The sequence below is a fragment of the Choloepus didactylus genome, chromosome 2 (genome assembly GCF_015220235.1).
Source record: "Choloepus didactylus isolate mChoDid1 chromosome 2, mChoDid1.pri, whole genome shotgun sequence".
In the NCBI taxonomy this organism is placed as follows: domain Eukaryota; kingdom Metazoa; phylum Chordata; class Mammalia; order Pilosa; family Megalonychidae; genus Choloepus; species Choloepus didactylus.
In genome coordinates this window covers 79,288,399-79,308,226 of record NC_051308.1, presented here as the reverse complement: position 1 = coordinate 79,308,226, position 19,828 = coordinate 79,288,399, and the positions used below count along the sequence as shown (strand labels likewise).

At 38.6% G+C, this 19,828-nt stretch overlaps 2 protein-coding genes across 4 annotated transcripts in view; one reads left to right on the top strand and one right to left on the bottom strand.

Moving 5' to 3' along the window:
* The window catches only part of RGL1 (ral guanine nucleotide dissociation stimulator like 1), a 266,774-nt gene that overhangs the window by 11,141 nt on the left and 235,805 nt on the right, over positions 1-19,828 (top strand). The window lies entirely within an intron of this gene.
* Positions 5,581-12,069, bottom strand: APOBEC4 (apolipoprotein B mRNA editing enzyme catalytic polypeptide like 4). Of its 2 annotated transcripts, none has more exons than XM_037825194.1 (2): positions 11,921-12,069; positions 5,581-8,273 (listed from the first exon to the last, which is right to left on the bottom strand). In XM_037825194.1, the coding sequence occupies exon 2, from the start codon at positions 8,051-8,053 to the stop codon at positions 6,950-6,952; it is 1,104 nt and encodes a 367-aa protein (XP_037681122.1). In that variant the 5' UTR covers positions 8,054-8,273; positions 11,921-12,069; the 3' UTR covers positions 5,581-6,949. The 2 variants fall into 2 exon arrangements, with proteins under 2 accessions (XP_037681122.1, XP_037681121.1); XM_037825193.1 differs by having other exon boundaries at positions 5,581-8,083.

The following is a 19,828-nucleotide window of genomic DNA, read 5'->3' as shown; positions in this document are numbered from 1 at the left end:
TTTTTTAATTTGGTCAACAGTTTCTTTAATTTCCATAAGATCATCTATTTTTTTATTTAGTCTTGCAATGTCTTCTTTATGCTCTTCTAGGGTCTTCTTGATTTCCTTCATATCCCGTACTATGGTCTCATTGTTCATCTTTAGTTCTTTGAGTAGCTGCTTTAGGTGCTGTGTCTCTTCTGATCTTTTGATTTAGGTGCTTGGGCTTGAGTTATCCATATCATCTGGTTTTTTCATATGCTTTATAATTTTCTGTTGTTTTTGGCCTCTTGGCATTTGCTGAACTTGATAGGATTCTTTTAGGATGTGTAGACCAATTGAAGTCCTTATCTCTAATTTATCAGATCTACAGCTTCGTGGAGTACACTTTCTCTAACTAACCAGCAGGTGGCGTCCACGTGCCACCTGTTCTCCACAAGCCAGTTCTCCCCTGCTTAGCCTTTTTGGTGAGTGGGGGAGTGAGTCTTGTGGGGTCCAATTGGTGTACCAAGCTTGCGTGTGTAGTTGGTGTTGCCCGCCCTGTATATGGGGCGTGTTTCTGGGCAGTCAGGGAGGGGGGGTGGCTCTAACAATCAAATCTCCCTGGTGATCCTAGAATTTTAAAGCTGCTGCAATAGTCTAATCCTTCAGTTCAGTCCTGCCACAGTTTGTCTCTGCCACTGACCCACAAGTCCTTGGTATTGGCGTATGGCTCCTGAGACTTGCAAGTGGGCCCCTCTTCCAGGCTGTGCACCCCGGGTCCTCTGTTGAGGGATGACTGTGCTATGTCACAGGTGAGTGCCGTCCCCCCAGGGCAGTTCTGGGCTGCTGGGCTGTGTAGGGAGGCTCCCAGTCTGCTGAAATGATGGCTGAATGGGGCTTTGTTAATTCACACTGCTCCACCTTCCCAACTCTGGGGCAATCAGCTGAGGTTGCAGGGAAGGCTAATGTCCACACCCAGTTTTGTGGTGTGTGCCTGTTATTTGAAGCAGTTCCGTCACACTGGGTTGTCTGGGGCAGCTCTGGGCTATGGGGCTGGCGACGGGCAGGAGTGTTTCCTGTCCACCAGGATGATGGCTGTGAGCAGACACCCCCCTTTTCTTGGGAAGTTGTGGTGTTCAGTGAAATTTCTCAGCCACTGGATTATTGCCTTTTGTCTCAGAGCTCTCTTAGTTCTGCTCTTGTCTTGACGTGCCCAAATTGCAAGTCTTTGAAGCTTTCTGTGTTGGGCTTCTTAGAGTAATTGTTTTAGAAAAAGAAAAAAGGATTAAAAAAAAAAGGCCCTCCTCAGAGATCTAATGGGTTATTGAAATGCTAAGAGACAAAGCAATTAGGGCCATTAAGGAAAGGTCCACAGGGCAGAGAGATCAGCTTTTCTTCGGGATTTGCATATGAGCCTCAGGGCGTGAGCTCTGCCCTTCCCCTTTCTATGTTCACCAGAACTCCAAAAATCCTCCGCTTTTATTTTGGAGTTTTTCGTGTTGTTTTTTTCTATGCCTGTCTCCTCTCTGCTGGGCTGGCTGCTCTCAGATTCTCTGGTGTCTGGTCTCAGTCTATCTATGGTTGGAGTTTGGATCAGTAGAATGAGTTTCCGATAAGGGCTGCCACTGCAGTTCTCCCTTCTCCTTCCCGGAGCTGACAGCCCCTCCTCCCACGGGACTGAGCCTGGCAGGGAGGGGTGCGGGTCCCCTGGCCACAAAAACTTACAGATTTCTCTGATCTCAGCAGTTCCACGTTTTCATGAGTGTTGTATGAAGTATGCCCAAAGTCAGATTGCTCTGTGGTGTCCAGTCCACGCAGTTCCTGGCTTTCTACCTACTTTCTTGGAGGAGTAACTAAAACATACAGCTCACCAGTCCGCCATCTTGCCCCACCTCTCCTGTATCTCATTTGAAGTGTAAGTTTGTTCCTTTGACTTGACCATATCTTCATTTTTTTCTAGTGTGATTCATAGTTTTTTATTGTCTAGGTATCTGGTTTCCTTGATTAACCCAACCAGATTTTCCCAAATCAGATGGGCCTTGGTCTCAGGAGGTTATAATCTGTATCAGGTTTCCCTGAGGATGTGACCCAGAAGGTTGTCAGACTTTCCTGTGTAGCCTCTAGGTGCTGTGCTTTTCCTATCCTACCTAGCAGGTAGCACTTATCAGCCTGCAGCTTCCAACCTGCATAAAGTGGTGTGTTGCCTTTAATGGTCAGTAGACCCTGTCCTTGCCAGGGGCTTAGAGTGTCAGAAGCCAAGCTTAAGCTGTTTTCTCTTTTTTCCCCCCCTCAGGCCCTAGGGTCTGAGTCCTCTGAGGGAGGGCAGCCCCACCTCCCCCTTTTCATAGGGAAGATAATCCCTTTAGGGATTTATCTCCTACATTTGACTTCTTCCTTTGTCTATCTTAACTCCACCCTTGCCTGGTTCAAGGCTGACAATTGAAAATGCCTGAGGCTTTCTCTGATGAGCTACTTAGAATGAGAGAGAAAAGATGAAAAAAGAAAGAAATCCCCTTTTCAGAACCAGTCCAGCTCCCCAGTTACCATTCAAGAGCAGAGTTGGTACTTGGTTCTATGTGCCCCTTTTCTTGGCACACAGCCCTTTTTTGGTACTCTGAGCTCAGCCAACTCAAAAAGCCTTTGTTTTAATTAATTAATTTATTTTTTCCCCACCAGCCCTGCCTACTCTCTGCCAGGAGAACCTTGAGTTCCTTTCATGCTTCCTCTGGGTTTATCTGTGTTCATAGCTTGTATTCAGTAGTCCAGATTTGTTAACTAAAACCACAGTTGGAGCTTGGTTGAGCTACCTTCTCTTCCTCCTAGTAGACTGCTTCTTTTTCTCACAGGGAAGTGTTTCAGCTCAGCCTGCTGTGCCAGTGGGGGAGGGGTGCCAGCTCCGAGTTTGGGGCTCTTTACTTGCAGTTCTTATGCTTTGGTCTCAGCTGTTCCACCCATTTCAGACTGGTGTACGATGTGTTTCTGGTCGCAGATGTACCCCAACAGGTTTCCAGACTATTTACTAGTTGTTCCTGGCTATATGCTAGTTGTTCCAGAGTCCTAACTAAATTCCACACTTCCTTATGCTGCCATCTTTCCCTCCTCAGCACTATTGTTTTTATTGTTTGAAATGAAAGTGAGCTCCGTATCAATTAAATGTATCAAATGTGTATTATAAATTTAAAATAAGTATATTTCAGTTATGGTAATGATGATTTAATATCCCTGTTCTAGTTTGCTAATGCTGCTGGATTGCAAAACACAAGAAATGGTTCGGCTTTTATAAAGGGGGTTTATTTGGTTACACAGTTACAGTTTTAAGGCCTTAAAGTGTCCACGGTAACACATCAACAGTCGGGTACCTTCACAGGAGGATGGCCAGTGGCGTCCGGAAAACCTCTGTTTAGCTGGGAAGGCACATGGCTGATGTCTGCTCCGTAGTTCTGGTTTCCAAATGGCTTTCTCCCAGGATGTTCCTCTCTAGGCTGCAGTTCCTCAAAAATATCACTCTTTGTTGCTCTTGGGGTGTTTGTCCTCTCTTAGCTTCTCCAGAGCAAAAGTCTGCTTTCAAAGGCCATCTCCAAAATGTCTCTATAAGCAGCAGCTTCTCTCTCAAGCTCTTGTGCTTTCTTCAAGGTGTCCCTCTTGGCTGTAGCAAGCTCACTCCTTCTGTCTGAGCTCCTATAGTGCTCCAGTGAACTAATTCAGACCCACCCTGAATGGGTGGGGTCACATCTCCATGGAAATTACCCAATTAGAGTCATCACCCACAGTTTGGTGGGTCACATCTCCATGGAAACACTCAAAGAATTACAATCTAATTAACAGTGATACATCTGCCTATACAAGATTACATCAAAGATAATGGCATTTAGAGGGACATAATACATTCAAACTGGCACGAATATTTTATATTAGTATAGGATATCATGTGATTTTCCTTGAAACCCTTAGAAATAAGATGACTATGATCCCATTCTGAGAGTTAAACTTTTTGAGTTAAATGCACCGTGAATTAGAAAAGATATTTAGTGGCAATTAAGAGATAGGAATTGTTTCCAGGTGAGCAGGATTAGATTATAGCTTGAGGAAATATTAATAGAAAATCAGTGTCAGTACAATGGGAGTTGGTTGTAGAAGCTTATATTGTCTCCTATAATCTGTGCCCACCCAAACACTGTCCAGGGGACAAGTACCCTTGTGCATATCCCACCACTTCATTCAAGTGGCAGATGTCTAGCTCCACTGTAGTAAGCAGAGTCTGATAATAATATGTATTTGAATTACATAATGAATTCCTTCAGTTGAGAAAGCAACCTTCTAATTATAATTTGGCTTCTCATATAGCTTATCAACATGGAGAGTCTGTGTTGATTAGGTGAGTTTTATGTCTGATTATAAATCTAATTCCAAGTCTCATGGAAATCCATACATGAGTTTTCTGCTTTTATGTGTCAATCTTGGGAGCTTTGTAAATATAATCTGCCCTGATTAATAAATTCACTCTCCCTGTACTAAGTAGATATTTAAGCCTACAAAACTGAGAGCCAAACCCTGGACAATGGTAGCATCACCAAGGTAATATCCTTTTTTAGTCTCTTGGGATATCCCAGCTGGTCTTTTTCAGATGACCACACCACCAGCTGCTTTATGTCATTGGCTGGAAATGATTTCTGTTATCTTTATTTGGAATTTCCACATGTGTAGTGGCAGTGATATTCTTCAATAAAACCATTGCCAATTTGCTGAAGAGGCTATAGCTTCCCAGCTTCTCCTCCTCTCCCTGAACTCTGGGCCAGCTTGACAAGACTATGAAACCACTTTGTAGAGAGCAGGAGACAGCACTCTGGGAAGAAAGAACTGACTGCTGCCCTTTGGAACTGTTGTTCTGCTGTATGCCATTTTATAGCAGGTAGAGCCTAGAGGAACCTTAAAGAAGAGCTAGCTCTTATCTCTCATTTTACAGATGAGGAAAGAGGTTACTTGCCTAGGGCCATATATCTTTATGCTATCTTAACCATCTCCTGTTTAAGGTTTGATTATACTGGCCTGGACTCAAGTGACCATTCTGTAACCTTCTTCCTAGCCTGAATCTTATCTACCCTGTACAAAAATTTAACTGCCAAAGGCACTTTTTCCCCCTATAATTAGTTCTTGTCAGATACCATTGATAATCATGTTCATGTTTTAGATGTAAGTTCATCATTTATTTGAACTTTGGTCTTTATGAGCACTTTGGAGATAGATTTAATGGTGACTAACCATTTTTATTTTTATAATGATCAGAGATGCTGAAGTTGTCATGTTGGGATCTCTTTGTTTTTCATTCTATATCCCAAATTGTAGACATGTGATTTCATGATCTAATAATAAATTTCAACAGTACGTCTTTCAATAATAGCTATTATAATATATCCACAATATGATTATATTCCAATAAGTCTAAAAAAAGTTGTAGAATGATGATAGAAATTTCTTTTTAAAATTTTATTCATGTTTATTTAAAATGTAGTAGAAACTTCTATTCTTCAAACATTTTCCCCTTCCCTTCCCTTCTCTTCAATTTCTCTTTTCTTTCTTTCCTTCCTTCTTTCCTTCTTTACTTTTTTCCTTTCTCTCTTTCTTTCTGATTGATTGAATGGAGTTATTATGTGTTTCAGTTTTTTTTCTTCCAGGTTGTTTCTGCTAATGACCATGTTATTAGCTTAGCACTAAGTTTTACATCTATTAAGAATGCAATTTTAATAGCAAGTTACAAATAAATGTCCATTTTTGTTGTAATGCATCTATACCTTTCCCAAGAAGGAAGTGAGGCAGCTAACGTGAATTAATATAGCATAAGCAAAGTGCATTCATGTAAATGCTCAGAAGTTTACTCAGGGAGCACCTAGAATAAATATGTTTTGAACAAGATTTTAAGAGAAGGTACAGATATGAACTGGTGATGAAAAAAGGGTCAGAAAAAAAGGGAAGGAAAACATACAAATTATGCATTGGGGAGTTCTATCATAGAAAGGGTAATGGGTGCTAACAAAAGCAAAAGATGTCCATTGCAAGGCAGTTAAGCAGGCACTTGAATGGAGTGGAGAAGGGATTTTGGGGAGTAGTGATTTTTTGAAGTTATTGAGATGTAGATTCACAGTCTTACCGTCCACATTTTGCTTAGAGACTGTGCTAGATCCTAAGCGGAACACCTAAGAGGAGAGAGTGTTTGCCCTGTAAGAGCTAATAGTCTTGCTGATGAGACAAGACACCAGGAAGGTAAAGGAGGAGCCAGTAAGAATGACTTAGATTTTATAGGCATGTGATGGAGGTTGCCCTTGGAGATTCTTGTGTATCATCCTGCCTCCATCCTCTGCTTGGGGGTAGGGAGAGGTCTGAGCTGGGAAAGATCAAACTGAGAGGGTGGCTATGTTTCCAAAATCAATTTTTGTAGGTGTATCTAATCAATTAGCAGAAAAGCTGCCCTCCCCCCCCAAAACACTATTTTGAATCACTTTAGGAAAAGTGGGCTGCCTGAAATCGTCTGTCCATGATTAACAATTAATGGAAAATCACTGGTTTGCTCTTGTAAACACCACTTACTGTCAGTTACTTCAGGCTGTTTTCCAATTTTTACAGTAAAGTTTTATAATGAAACTAATTTAGGAAGCTATTTAGTCCATGAGCTTTTTTCAGTGGAAAGATGATGTGGGTAGGCTAGGATAATGGCATTACTTTTCTGCACCAAAGTATTAGCAAGGTACTAATGGCTCTATTTTGATACAGTCACTTTCAGAATAAAGCAGAGGAAACAAGTTGCTCATGGAAACATTTTAGATTTGTTAAAAAATAGTATAGCTTTGTAATAGTTGATATAGAAAATAATTTAGGTTTTGCTTTTTATCTCCATCTGGGAATCAGATCTAAGAAAGAAAGTTTCCAGATTTTTGTTGACTGTCTGATAAGTCCTCTGATAATTGTTTGGTTTCATGCTATAGAAATAAAGCTTTTATTTTCTCCCTTTCTTTTTCTTCTTTTCATTTGCCTCTTTGCTATTTGCAAACTGTTCTGTGATTTCCACTATCTCTGCTGGACTTCCATTGGGAGGCCTTCCATGGGCCTTGGTTTCCTGGAATGACATTTGAGGCATATTTAAGTGCCTTACAACATTCCTGGGTTTATGTGGGTTTTGACCCACATGAATTGGTGGTATGTCTCTGAAAGGCACCAGCACAAACATGACAGGAACCCTGAAGTCTGGGGTCAGGTTGAGTTGTAGTTGTCCACTAGTCACTGGAGAAGACTGTCCAACAAAGACATTGTTTAAGGGGTAACTCTCTAAAGTTGACTGAGCTTTTGTATTGTGATTCTCTTTTGCCTGGTGAAGAACTTCAGTGAAATAAGGTTTCACTCCTGTTATGGCATTTATTTCATATGCATTGTGCCTGTCAGCCAGTGCTCTCCTGGTTAAAATGGGCTGGAACACGGTTGATCCTGCGATACCACTTACAAAATTGTTGAGGAGAGAATGCCAAATCCCACCACTTATTAGGCTCAAAGTGACCTGTGGCCATAAGCTGGCCAGGCTCCGGAGAGCTTCCCGGTTCCACGCTGAGGCAGGAAAGTCAGTCTCAGTATGATAGAGCTGAGAAAAATAAATACTAAGCGTGATATCTGGATACATTATCAGGAAATTGTACATTTTGCTGATGCAGCAGTGGTTAGCTTCATTACAAGGTGAGTGGTTGGAATACAGAATGATATGCCTGATGATGTTGTTGCTGTTTATGGCTGAGTTGAGATAACCATTCACCTCAAATAGCATTGATTCTGGATGGACGTGATTTCCAGTGCAACTGCTAGCGTGGCCTTTTTGTATCAGGCTTCCAGAAGAAGTTTTTAGTTCATAAAGTATGAGGTGTTTTGTCTGAGAATGTGTTGGTCCATAAGGGAATCCAAAAATCTGAGAAAATTCTGTGTAGGGCACTCTTGCTTCCTCACCTGTCCGAATATGGTAAGGGCAATTAGAGCAATCTAGAGAGAAATTTAACCAGTAATAAGGTTTTACTATTGTTCCACGATTTGCTAGGTATTCCTCATATAAGGGTTCCATTTCTAGTTTTATTGTCTTTTAGCTGCAACCCTAAACAAGAAAGAGAAATTACATATAAAACCAGTGCAGGAAAAACTGAAGACAGTGCATTAGTTTGTTAAGTCCTACCTTCCTTTAAAGGAGGCAGCACAATCACTATAGCAGCATCTTTGATTCTAAAAGATGGTGATATATATCCATAGATTAGAAACTCAGGATTTGTATTTCTTTATCAAGACTCCTGGGGAACAGAGAGGAATCAAAAGAAAACAACATAATACAACTTTACCTGTTTCATATGGTCTGGGGCAGTAGAGCAAATAGGTTAAAAGTGGAAGATCTAGCCAGACTGCTTTATTAACAAATCTGGTCTCTGCCCTTATCAGCTATGTGACCTTGGACAAATTATTTAACATTTGGGAGCCACAACTTCCTTGTCTGTAAAATGGTGATGCTAATAGTACCTACCTCATAAGATTGTCTTGAGGATTGAATGATAGAATAAATATAAAATACTTTGATATGTCCCCGACACATAGTAAGAACTTAATATATATTAACTCTTATTGGTAGTAATAGTACAAATCCCAGGGTTACCTAGACAATTCCTGTTTATGAAAGTCCAAAGAAATAACCGTGGGTTTTACATTTTGTTCATAATGTTTTTCCTTTATATTCTCCCTTAATCTTATAGTGTCTAATATATTGTGCAGAGGGCTTGCATGTGCTTGCATTTAAAATCAGCTATTTCTTAAAATCAGTGGGAATAATTTGGAGGTGGTTATCATTTTGGGAAGATGGTCATGGGGTCTTTTATGCTTAATGGTGGAGACTTCTTGTAGACATACCACTTGAGTACTCTTTGGGTCATGGATACTCATTCATTGACATTTGAGAATTTTATTTCTGGTTCATAGATCTTGTTAGAGCATTTCTGAAACTTTACTATTCTGAAAAGCAAGTATAGATCTTTAGAATATTTCAAATAAAAAGTTTTGGGATGTTAAACCTCCAAAGTTGAGATTGTTAAGTAATGATCTTTTCTTTTAAAAACTATTACTTTGGTTATCATTGTTTCCAAGCAACTACCTAGGATATTACCATATTGCTTTAAAGCATTTAAAAATAACTTTTCATTCATTATACAAGTATTATATGTTCCGTGTAGAATACTAATGCATAAAGAAGAAAATAAAAAAAAAATTGAACCCTGCTATAGAGCGATACTACATTGTATCAATTTACAATCCCAGCAGTTGACAGGTATATTCCCTTCCAGTCTTCTTGCTATGCATATAAGTTATGCAAAACACAAATAAATCATGTTTTATATCTTGCTTTTTCACCTAGTATTATGTCATGAGCACCTCCCCATGTCTTTGAAAATTCTTAAAAAAAACGAAATATTAATGGCCAACTAGTATTTTATAATATAGTAATAACATTGAGGTTCTTGGCTCACTTATTATAAATAACACTGATCATTTCTGTAAATAAATCATGCATTTCTCTTATTTTTTTCTTTAGTGTCGATTAATGGAAGTTATAATTTTAGGTCAAACTTTGTCAGATTACTTCCTAGAAAGGTGTACCAGTCTCATCATTTTCCCAGTGTTGTTTTACACTATATTTGTCACTTTGAGAAGGGAGTATCTCTTTGTTGTTATAATTTATACCTTTTCTATTCCTAGTAAGTTTTAACACTTTTCCACATTCTTATTGGTCTGCAGTGAAATATCTTCTTTGAACTATCTTTGATCTTTTGTTCAAAGTTTTTCTTACTGATTTGCAAGAACTCTTTATGTGTGAAGAATGTTAACTCTGTCATATTTGTTGCAAATATTTTACCTGGTTTATAGATTGTGTCTTAATTATGCTGATATTTTAATTGCACTAAATTTTATATTTGGTGTGGTCCAATCTTTATGCTTGTGGTTTATTTTTTGCTCTGGTATTTAGAAACACTTTCCCTCAAAGAGTGTAATTAAGTATTCCCATATATTCTTCTGGTTTGTATGGTTTCACTTTTAACATTTAACTCTGTCCATCTAGGATTTTTGTTGGCATATGGTGCATCACTCTCTTGTAAACAGCAAAATGTCTTGAAAATAGCAAAGTAGACAGAAAATGTCTTGAAAATAGCAAAGCAGATAAGCAGGAAATTTAGAAGAGATAACTGACCACTGCTCCTAAGTATATTTTTCACTTTTCTAAATCTAAGTCATCATTTCACAAATATTTATTATGGCCTCTCACTTTTATCAACTGTGTCTTCTTCAACCCAGGTCAGCTCAGTCATTGCTGTATTTGGTAACATGCCGATCTCCAGGCTGAGAACTTCAGAGTTCCTATGCTAATCCTGTCCTGGGCAGAAAATATTTTAGGAGCCTCAGTACAGCTGTAGATAGAGTGTGGGTTTACTCATGTCACCATTTGCCTGTTGGCTAATGTCCCTAAGGTAATACTGGGCACCAAATACCTACCAAATTCCAGGTTTCTCCTAATCTGTGTTTCGTGTTAGTTTGGTTCATAGGATTGAGTTTTTGCCTCTGTTTCTTTCTATAATTTTCTGATGCAACTGAATTCCTGCCCTGAGTTTACTAGTCCTTGTATAACTTTTCCTCTGGGGAGCTGGACCTTTCAATTAGTGTCTCTAGCTGCATAACTCTTGGGAATGGGCTGATCACCTGGAACACCATCACTATCTCATGCTTGATCCTGAGTGTTGTTTTCTCCCTGGACTTTCTCTTCTCTTAGTCTTACTCACCAGACAGGTTCTCTTTGGCTATCAAAACTTGCTGAAACCAAGCACAAATTCTCACTTTCTTTTGAATGTTGTGTCCTGGATGTGGTCTCCACTGGGTGGCGCACCTGACATCCAAATTACAGCTCGAATTACAATTTCAACTCACAGAAAATGTACAGATTTATTTGGCTAAAATGTTATGCAGTGCTGCAAGGCCTTTTTCTGTCTTCTTTTACTGAGGTGAGTGGTTAGTTAACTATATATAATGATCCCAAAATTAACTTCATGGGAAACAAAAGTCTCTGTGTCTTTTAAGATTAAGTAATATGGAAAGTCCCTTTTGCTTCTCCTAAACACTCCTTCCTTTGCACCCCTTCTCCTGTGGCTGCTTTAGCTAGGAATGGTTCAGTTTTGCCGTCTTTAAGGATATCTGGGGCCCTTTTGTCTTGATACATATGGAGGAAGCTTGGCAGTCCCATTCACACTGATGGCTTTTTAGTGTCAACCAACAGTGGTTCCCTGTTGGTGAGTCTTCACTCTTTTAGAGGGTCTCTCTGGGATTGTTCTTTGATCACCCTCATCTGAAGGGAAAGCAGAAAAGATCTCCTTCCCCCTCTGCACTCTTACAGAATTCATGTTTTATATCATCAATTTGACACTTAGCACAGACTGTCTTGCATAATTAACTTTTAGGTATCTCCCCTTTTATTCTTCCCTAGCTTGGCAGGACTATTTAGCCCAGGGTTCCTCAACCTGGGGTTGGCTAAGATTTGTTTTCCCAGCAGCCTGTGTCCCCACCACCAGTCATTTTCCTTCCACTTTTTCTGTAATTGGGAAATGCATGTTGTCCTCTATAGAGAAAATTTCTGCTGGTAATAAGAACATAGAAACCTGGAACCCAGCCCCCTGGAGGTCTCCTTGCATCCAGTTGTGAGTAGCCCCTGAGCTGGATCTGTGGGAGGACAATCTCTTAGTTTAAAATAACTGAATAAGACCCTGAGAACAATCTGCTCTTTTTTCACCTGACTAGGGTTTAGTGAGTGCATGGTTTGCGCTGGAGCAATTGGAGAATGGAGTTTGCCCTTCACAATCTGCACACAATCTGTTAGTAGCTAAAAACAAATGTTAGTAGTTATAATTACCATCATTTTGTTTCCAGGCTTGGATTACATTACAGGTGTTGTAGGGAGATGGTCCATTTCCTTTTTATCCCCTTTAATTCTCATGCCGTTTCTTTTAAGTAGCTTCAGAGCGCAACTGTACTGTAAAAAATTGACCTCCTTTATCAGTTCTGGACTCTTCTGCTGTTTGTGTCTGTTAGTTCCTTCGAACTTTGCTTTCCCAAGTTAGAAAGACCTTGCTGAGGTGTGGCCGCTTCTTAAGAACACTGTTGAATTGGTGCCATGGTAACGTTTGCAAATTAGCTACTGCTAGGATACGGCTCTGACACTTAGTACTTTATTTGCATTTCAAACCACCTGTTCCAAAGATGAAAATATACATGAATGCTTCTTCCAATCTGGATAAAAGGCATAATATCTGATAGTTTATGTGAAGTGTTGGAGTTTTCTCTCTCTGACTGTGAGAAGGAGGTTCTGAGGTCCTGCGTGGTGCTCTTCAGCACTTTTGTCCTGGTCCAGAATGGAGACCAGGCTCTGTATGTGGTCAAGATTTGTTGGATCCATTGCCTCTGGAGGCACCAGGGCCTCTCTTCCCCTCTTCTGAGGGATAATCACCCTTGCTCTTAGAGAGAAGCATCTATGAGAGGGAGTGGGAACTTTATTTCCTCAAAGGGAGGTGCTTTCTCCTAATAGCCTAGAAGTCCCTGAAAGGGGAGCTCTTTATTTGGACCAAACCTGCGTTATTATATGTCAGCAATTTCCCTCCTCTTAGAAATTCCCTGGGGGCCTCTTGCTATTGGTATGTATGTGGTTTCCTCCAGTCTAAGATAAGCTTGCCCCTGGATCAGTCATGGCTCTTTCTCTGTGGCTGGTGGAAAAGCGACTTGTCCTTCTCCATTCTTCTCCCCCACTGTCCCTCTCCACCCCCACACCATCTCCTAGAATACTCAGCATGTTGATAGTCATGATTTATTGATTGCACTCACTGTAGGTCATTCCCTCATTCCTCTTCTTAAGGCCTCTTAAAGGAATGAGTGTGCACCAAGCCATGGTCTATAGTTTTTTTTATATACCTGTTAGAATGGCTAAAATCCAAAATATTGACAACACCAAAAGCTGGCAAGTATGTGAAAGAACAGGAATGCTCATTCATTTTTGGTAAGAAATGTAAAATAGGATAGACATTTTGGAAAACTGGTAGTTTCTTTCAAAGCTAAATACAGGTTTGCCATACAATGCAGCAATTGATGTCCACACAAAAACTTGTACATGAATGTTTATAGCAGCTGTATTCATACTTGCCCCCAAACTGGAAGCAACCAAGATGTCCTTCAATAGGTGAATGAATGAATAAACAAATGGTAGTACATCCATACAATGGATTACAAGAAAGGAGTCTCAAGCTTCAAAAAGTCATGGAGGAGCCTGAAATGCATATTTCTAAATGAAAGAGGCCAGTATGCAAAGGCTTTGTACTGTATGATTCCAACTACATGACATTCCAGAAAAGGCAAAACTATAGAGACAGTAATAAGATCACTGCTTGCCAGAGATTCAGGGAGAGGGTAGGGAGGGATGAATAGGTAGAATATAGGGCATTTTTAGGGCAGTGAAACTAATCTGTATGTGATACTGTAACCGTGGATACATGACATTATGCAAATTGTCAAAACCCATAGAACTATACAACACAAAGAATGAACCCTAATGTAAACTATGAACTTTCATAATAATGTAGTAATATTGGCTCATCAATTGTAACAAATCTACCTTATTAATGCAGGATGTTGATAACAGGAGAAACTGTGAGGGGGTCTAGACAGGGGTATATGGGAACTCTGTACTTTATGTACCATTTTTCTGCAAACTTAAAACTGCTCTAAAAAATAAAGTCTATTAAAAAAAAGACACCAGCTTAATCATTATACAATTCTGATTGAATACAAACACAAACCAGGGGTCATCAGTAGTTACATGTTTGTGATCATTACTGTGTATTTCCGTTAGTTGCCACCAGAAGTTTTTAAGCATATATAATACTCTAATGTTAAATCATAAGGGATAATGGAAGTAACTCCAGAAGGCACCTTTTGTCTTCTTGTGGCATCACACTCAGCTTGTTTCTCATAGTCAAACTTTTAGTCTTCGCCACAGTAACGGTCCTTTCTCCTCTGAGGGCTCCTTCTGGATTAATACCTTATGTTGATCTCTGTGCCTTCTAGGTGTATGCATAAACTCCTCAGCCAGTTGTTTTTTTCAGTCATATTTTCCTTCATTCTTTCTCGGGTGCATTCTCACTCTATTATATCCCATTCCTTCCCTACCTATTGCTGTACCCACTTCTTGCCTCCATTTTCATAGCATCTCCCAACTCAAGGAATTTGTAAATACAAAACCAAAAGTTGGTCTCCTTAGTTCATGTTTTATATAAGCTAATAAATGATACTCCATTTAAAAATTATTATTTTAAAAAGTATTACTTATAAGAAGCTCTATTCTATAAAAGAGTATTAGCTATCTGACAGGTTCCAGTAAGAGGAGGAAAAGACAGAAAATAGCTATCTGACAGGTTCCAGTAAGAGGAGGAAAAGACAGAAAATAGTCCCATACTCTTCTGCATCATCACCATCCCATGTGTATTATGTGCCCTCATTGGTGGATTAAGTACTCAGTAGTTGATACACTCAAGAAGGTTAAACAGGAATATACTAGCCTTTATCCCCTAGTATATTTACCAATTGCATTTTAGGGTGATTTGGAGGATAAGAAGTCCCAGGTAGCCACCATTTTTTAAGGGTAGGTATCAGTGTAGGAAGATTCCAAAGGAAGGTCGGTTTTGCAAAGCTGCATTTAGGTTCAAAGATTGACTTTTGAAACTGAGTTTAGCTGGGAGGAGACTGAGGGCCTTGAACACAGTTCCTGCTCACAATTTTTATTGCTAAGTTGCTAAGTTGACACCTATAGGAAGCCTTGAAAAAATGTCAATTTTCCCAATCGGATTCCTTTCTTTTGTCTTCCTTTGTTAACTTGCCATATTTCATCTTCTTTCAAATGAATTAGAGTATATTTATCTATGTAAAGTATTGTGTGATTATAATGAAGTAGTTTTGCAAAAGCAAAACTCTCTTACAATGATATAAATGTTTAAAAGACCTTTACTCAGTTTCACATGTCCAAAAATTTGTTGCTAATCTGTGTTCTGGCACCCAGTTTTGAATATATCTAAGATGCCTTGTATGTTGAAAGTTGTTGCATATAAGACAACTTTCTCTCTGGTTGGCAGGAGGTAAAATAATTTATATTCTATTGTTATTTTTTTTTTTACTTTTAATTTAACATACTATGCCCAATTAATTGTAGAATTAATTGCTTTTATAGCAGTTTTGGTTGATATTCTGAATAATAATACCCAAATTTATGTAGCAGTAACTACTGAAAAAAGGAACTGAAGAAAAAAAAAGTAAACATGAAATCAAGAAGAACAGATGGAGGACTCAGTAGATTTCATGGAGCTCAATAAGGAAATAGGTGGGGAAGATGGAATAAGAAAATGTAGAGAAGAGGAAAAGGAGACCGAAAAAAGCATAGAGGATGATTCTTCTAGCTGGGGTCATGAACTGAATGGGCATAGGGTGGCAGCACAGTCTTAAGGGCAGCTTTCCATTGGACCACCCTAGGTTTGCTTATGTTGCTCTTTGTTGATTTTCCCCATTATTCTAGAGAAGAAGCAGCAAACGTGTAGACTTAAAGGTGACTCCTAAAACGCAGGCTGAGGAGAGGTGTGAGGTGAAGGCACCAACTTTTCATCCAAAGTCTGTATGGATTCTTTAAAGAAGACTTCAAACTATCTGTGGTGAAGGATGAATTTAAGTTTCCAAACAATCATATGCTGATACTTTTGAAAAATTGGATAAAAATGATTTTCTAGAAAAATGAACAAAAAGACATATAAAGCATAAGCCCAGTATTTTATTATTGGATTCAACATGTATAAAAATGTAAAGTTATATTTCAATAAGTATAAAGAGAACAAGCATAACATAGAAAAAAGAAACGAGTTACAAAAATTATACAGGTTTATTGAAAGTGTGTATGTAGTTGATTAATATAGCGAATCACCATTACTCTCATTATATTCCACAATTGTACTTGAACAAAAAAGTCATGAAGAAAATAGCAAATCTCCATATTCAATGTCCTATATACATATATTTTATGAGCATTTTGTATATCCATTTACAAAATATTTATTGTGACAAATGAACTTGCTTGTTACTTTATTTAATCTAGGTTGAATTGATAAAGGATACAATGCATATTGTTTTGGTTTGCTAATGCTGCCGGAATGCAAAACACCAGAAATGGATTGACTTTTATAAAAGGGGGTTTATTTGATTACACAGTTACAGTCTTAAGGCCATAAAGTGTCCAAGGTAATGCATTAACAATCAGGTACCTTCACTGCAGGATGGCCAGTGGTGTCCAGAAAACCTCTGTTAGCTCAGAAGGCACATGGTTGGCGTCTGATTGCTCCTAGGTTGCATTTCAAAATGGCATTCTCCAAAATGTTGCTCTTGGGGGGTTTGTCCTCTCTTATCTTCTCCAGAGCAAAAGTCTGCTTTCAACAGCCGTCTTCAAAATGTCTCTCATCTGCAGCTCCTCTCTCAGCTCCTGTGCATTCTTCAAAGTGTCCCTCTTGGCTGTAGCAAGCTCATTCCTTCTGTTTGAGCTTATATAGTGCTGTAGTAAACTAATCAAGGCCCATGCTGAATGGGCAGAGCCACACCTCCATGGAAATTATCCAGTCAGAGTTATCACCTGCGGTTGGGTGGGTCACATCTCCATGGAAACAATCAAAGAATTACAGTCTAATCAACATTCATATGTCTCCCCACACAAGATTGCATCAAAGATGTTTTGGGGGTCATAATACATTCAAACCAGCACACATATCTAAACCATTCCTATGTTTTGTTTTAATAGCACTCATGGTAGAGAAACCATTTTAAAGAGGTATGTTAATGGGAGTGGAAGAAGAGATTTTAAAGCAGTTTCAACAAGCTCAAGATAGTCATTTAAAACTTGTTTAAAATGAAGTAAGTGAGCCTGTATTTTTGAAATGTATTGTTGATGCTTCATCACTTTTAACAATTTATCCTTTAAGGTTATTTTATATTTAGGTTAACTTTCAATGAAAGGAATGGATTCTGGTTTCATGAATTTCCTATGCATGGATCTTCTTTTGATGGAGAATACAGATTTTAAACATCCTATCAGTTTTGTGAGGTACATGGTAATTACTTTTTTTTTTTAATTAACTTCAGTTGTATTGAGATATATTCACATACCATATAGTCATCCATGGTGTACAGTAAACTGTTCACAGTACCATCATATAGTTGTGCATTCATCACCCCAATCTATTTTTGAGCATTTTCCTTAACACCAGAAAGAATCAGAATAAGAATAAAAAATAAAAGTAAAAAAGAACACCCAAATCACCCCCCCATCCCATCCTGTTTTTCATTTAATTTTTGTCCCCATTTTTCTACTCATCCATACATACACTGGATAAACGGACCGTGATCCACAAGGTTTTCACAATCACACTGTCACCCCTTGTAAGCTACATTGTTATACACGCATCTTCAAGAGTCAAGACTACTGGGTTGGAGTTTGATAGTTTCAGGGTATTTACTTCTAGCTATTCCAATACATTAAAATCTAAAGAGGGTTATCTATATAGTGTGTAAGAGTGTCCACCGAGTGACCTCTCAACTCCATTTGAAATCTCTCAGCCACCGATGCTTCACTTCGTTTCATCTCGCATCTCCCTTTTGGTCAAGAGGGTGTTGTCAATCCCATGATACTGGGTTCAGATTCATACCTGGGAGTCATTTCCTGTGTTGCCAGGGAGATTTCCACCCCTGGAAGTCAGGTCCAACGTAGGGGGGAGGGCTGTAGGTTCACCTGCCAAGGTGGCTTAGCTAGAGAGAGAGGGCCACATCTGAGCAACACACAGGCACTCAGGGGGAGACTCTTAGGCACAATTATTAGCAGGTTTAGCCTCTCCTTTGCAGTAACGAGCCCGTAAGGGCAGACCCAAAGATAGAGGGCTCGGCATACCAAGGTGTCAGTCCTCAGTGTGGTAATTACTTTTTGCAGATGTACTGTATTAAGATCTCATTACCTGTTTTATATATAATAGTTATTAAATTATGAAATGACATAAGACATAAGAATTTGTAGAAACTCTGTTCTTTCAAACTTCTAATTTTTGGTTTAGTCTTTCAGTTATCTGCTGTTGACAAACATGTTGCACTTCTATCTTTGCTTGAAAATAATAAGATTAAAAATACCAAAGATTTCAGTGAGATAGGGAAGTCTGGCTATCCAATACACATCTTTACAAAGTTGGGCCCAAACTGGTTTCCTATGTAGCAGAAACTCTGAGAATTGAATCAGTATAGTTTGAACATTCGCTACAAAACTTTTCCTTAAATAACCTTTGTATCTCAGCATACAATAACAATTGTTTACAGTCTGCTTCCATATTGTCACATAATGAAGAAAAAATTAGAAATGTAATGCATTAGCCTTTATGTAATTCATAATTTTTATGTGTCACTAAGCACATGGTTTAATTCAGCTGACTTTTCATAGTAAGACTGTCTAACTATGCTTCACATCTGGCTCAAATTCTTCAATCTGAACAATTACTTCAGAATGTTTTTCTGTCATTGCTGAAGTGCCATCAGAATCTTCTCCTATACAGAATTTAAAATCTAAACCATGTTTTTTGATATTAATCACACTCTTCAATGTCAGGGCAATACTAAACTTCTGTAAAGGTTTCTTAACACTTACTCTAAATTTCTGTACTTGACTTGCAAGTGGATAGCAGTTTACAGACTACACTTTTAGTGACAGTGCTTTAAAGTCCTTTTTCCAGCCTACTAAAGTTGCTGTGAGGCAGTTATTCTAATAAGTAACTTTTTACTAAGCAGACTCTTAGCTAAGTTCACTAAATTTTATTTAGCTTTATTCCTCTGGCTGGCTTATAATACACATGATGAAGAATTTAAATGAAAATATCATTTGTTGAACAGAAACTAGTGTTTGCTGAGTGACTGCTCTGTACTCAAAATTTTATATACCTTACATACCTAAGAGGTGGGTATTATTATAGTTTCCATTTTACAGATAAGGAAACTGAGGCTCAGAATGTTTAATGCTCAAGGTCACGCAGCTAGTACTTGGCAGAGTTGATGTTTAAACCCATGGCAGTATAACTCCAGATGGCATAGTCTTTCCTTTATACCATTATCCCTCTGTCACATCAGTGCTTTGTTTTGTTTTGTTTTGTTTTCATTTTTAAAACTTTTATTTTGAAATACTTTCAAACTTACAGGACAGTTACAAAAATAATACAAATTGCATACACAGCATGCTAGCATACCCCTACTCTCCAAGATATCCAGTTCCACCAGTTTTGACATTTTGCTATATTTGCTGTATAATTCTGTCAATCTGTCTATTCATCTATCTGTCTGTCTGTGTATCAATCCATTTCTGAACACTTGAGTATAGGTTGTATGCATCGTGTTCCTTGAACACTTAATACTGTCGTGTACATTTCCTAAGTACAAAGATATTCACTTATGTAACTACCTTAATTGTAGCTAACAAGTATAAAAAATTTAACATTGATATAAAGCTTATAGTCTATATTCCAATTTTTCATATGTTCCAATAATGTCCCTTTGAGCCTTTTCTCCACCCTTTCCAGATCCCATTCTGGATCATATACTACATTAAATTGTCATTGTCTCTTTAGTTGCCCTTTTTTTAAAATTGTGGTAATATGTATACCATATAAATGTTCCCATCTCAGTAACATTCAGTGGGATTAATCACATTCACAATGTT

Coding starts and splice junctions, on each gene's coding strand:
- APOBEC4 (XM_037825194.1), bottom strand. CDS start 8,053: ATGGAACCCTTATATGAGGAATACCTAGCAAATCGTGGAACAATAGTA.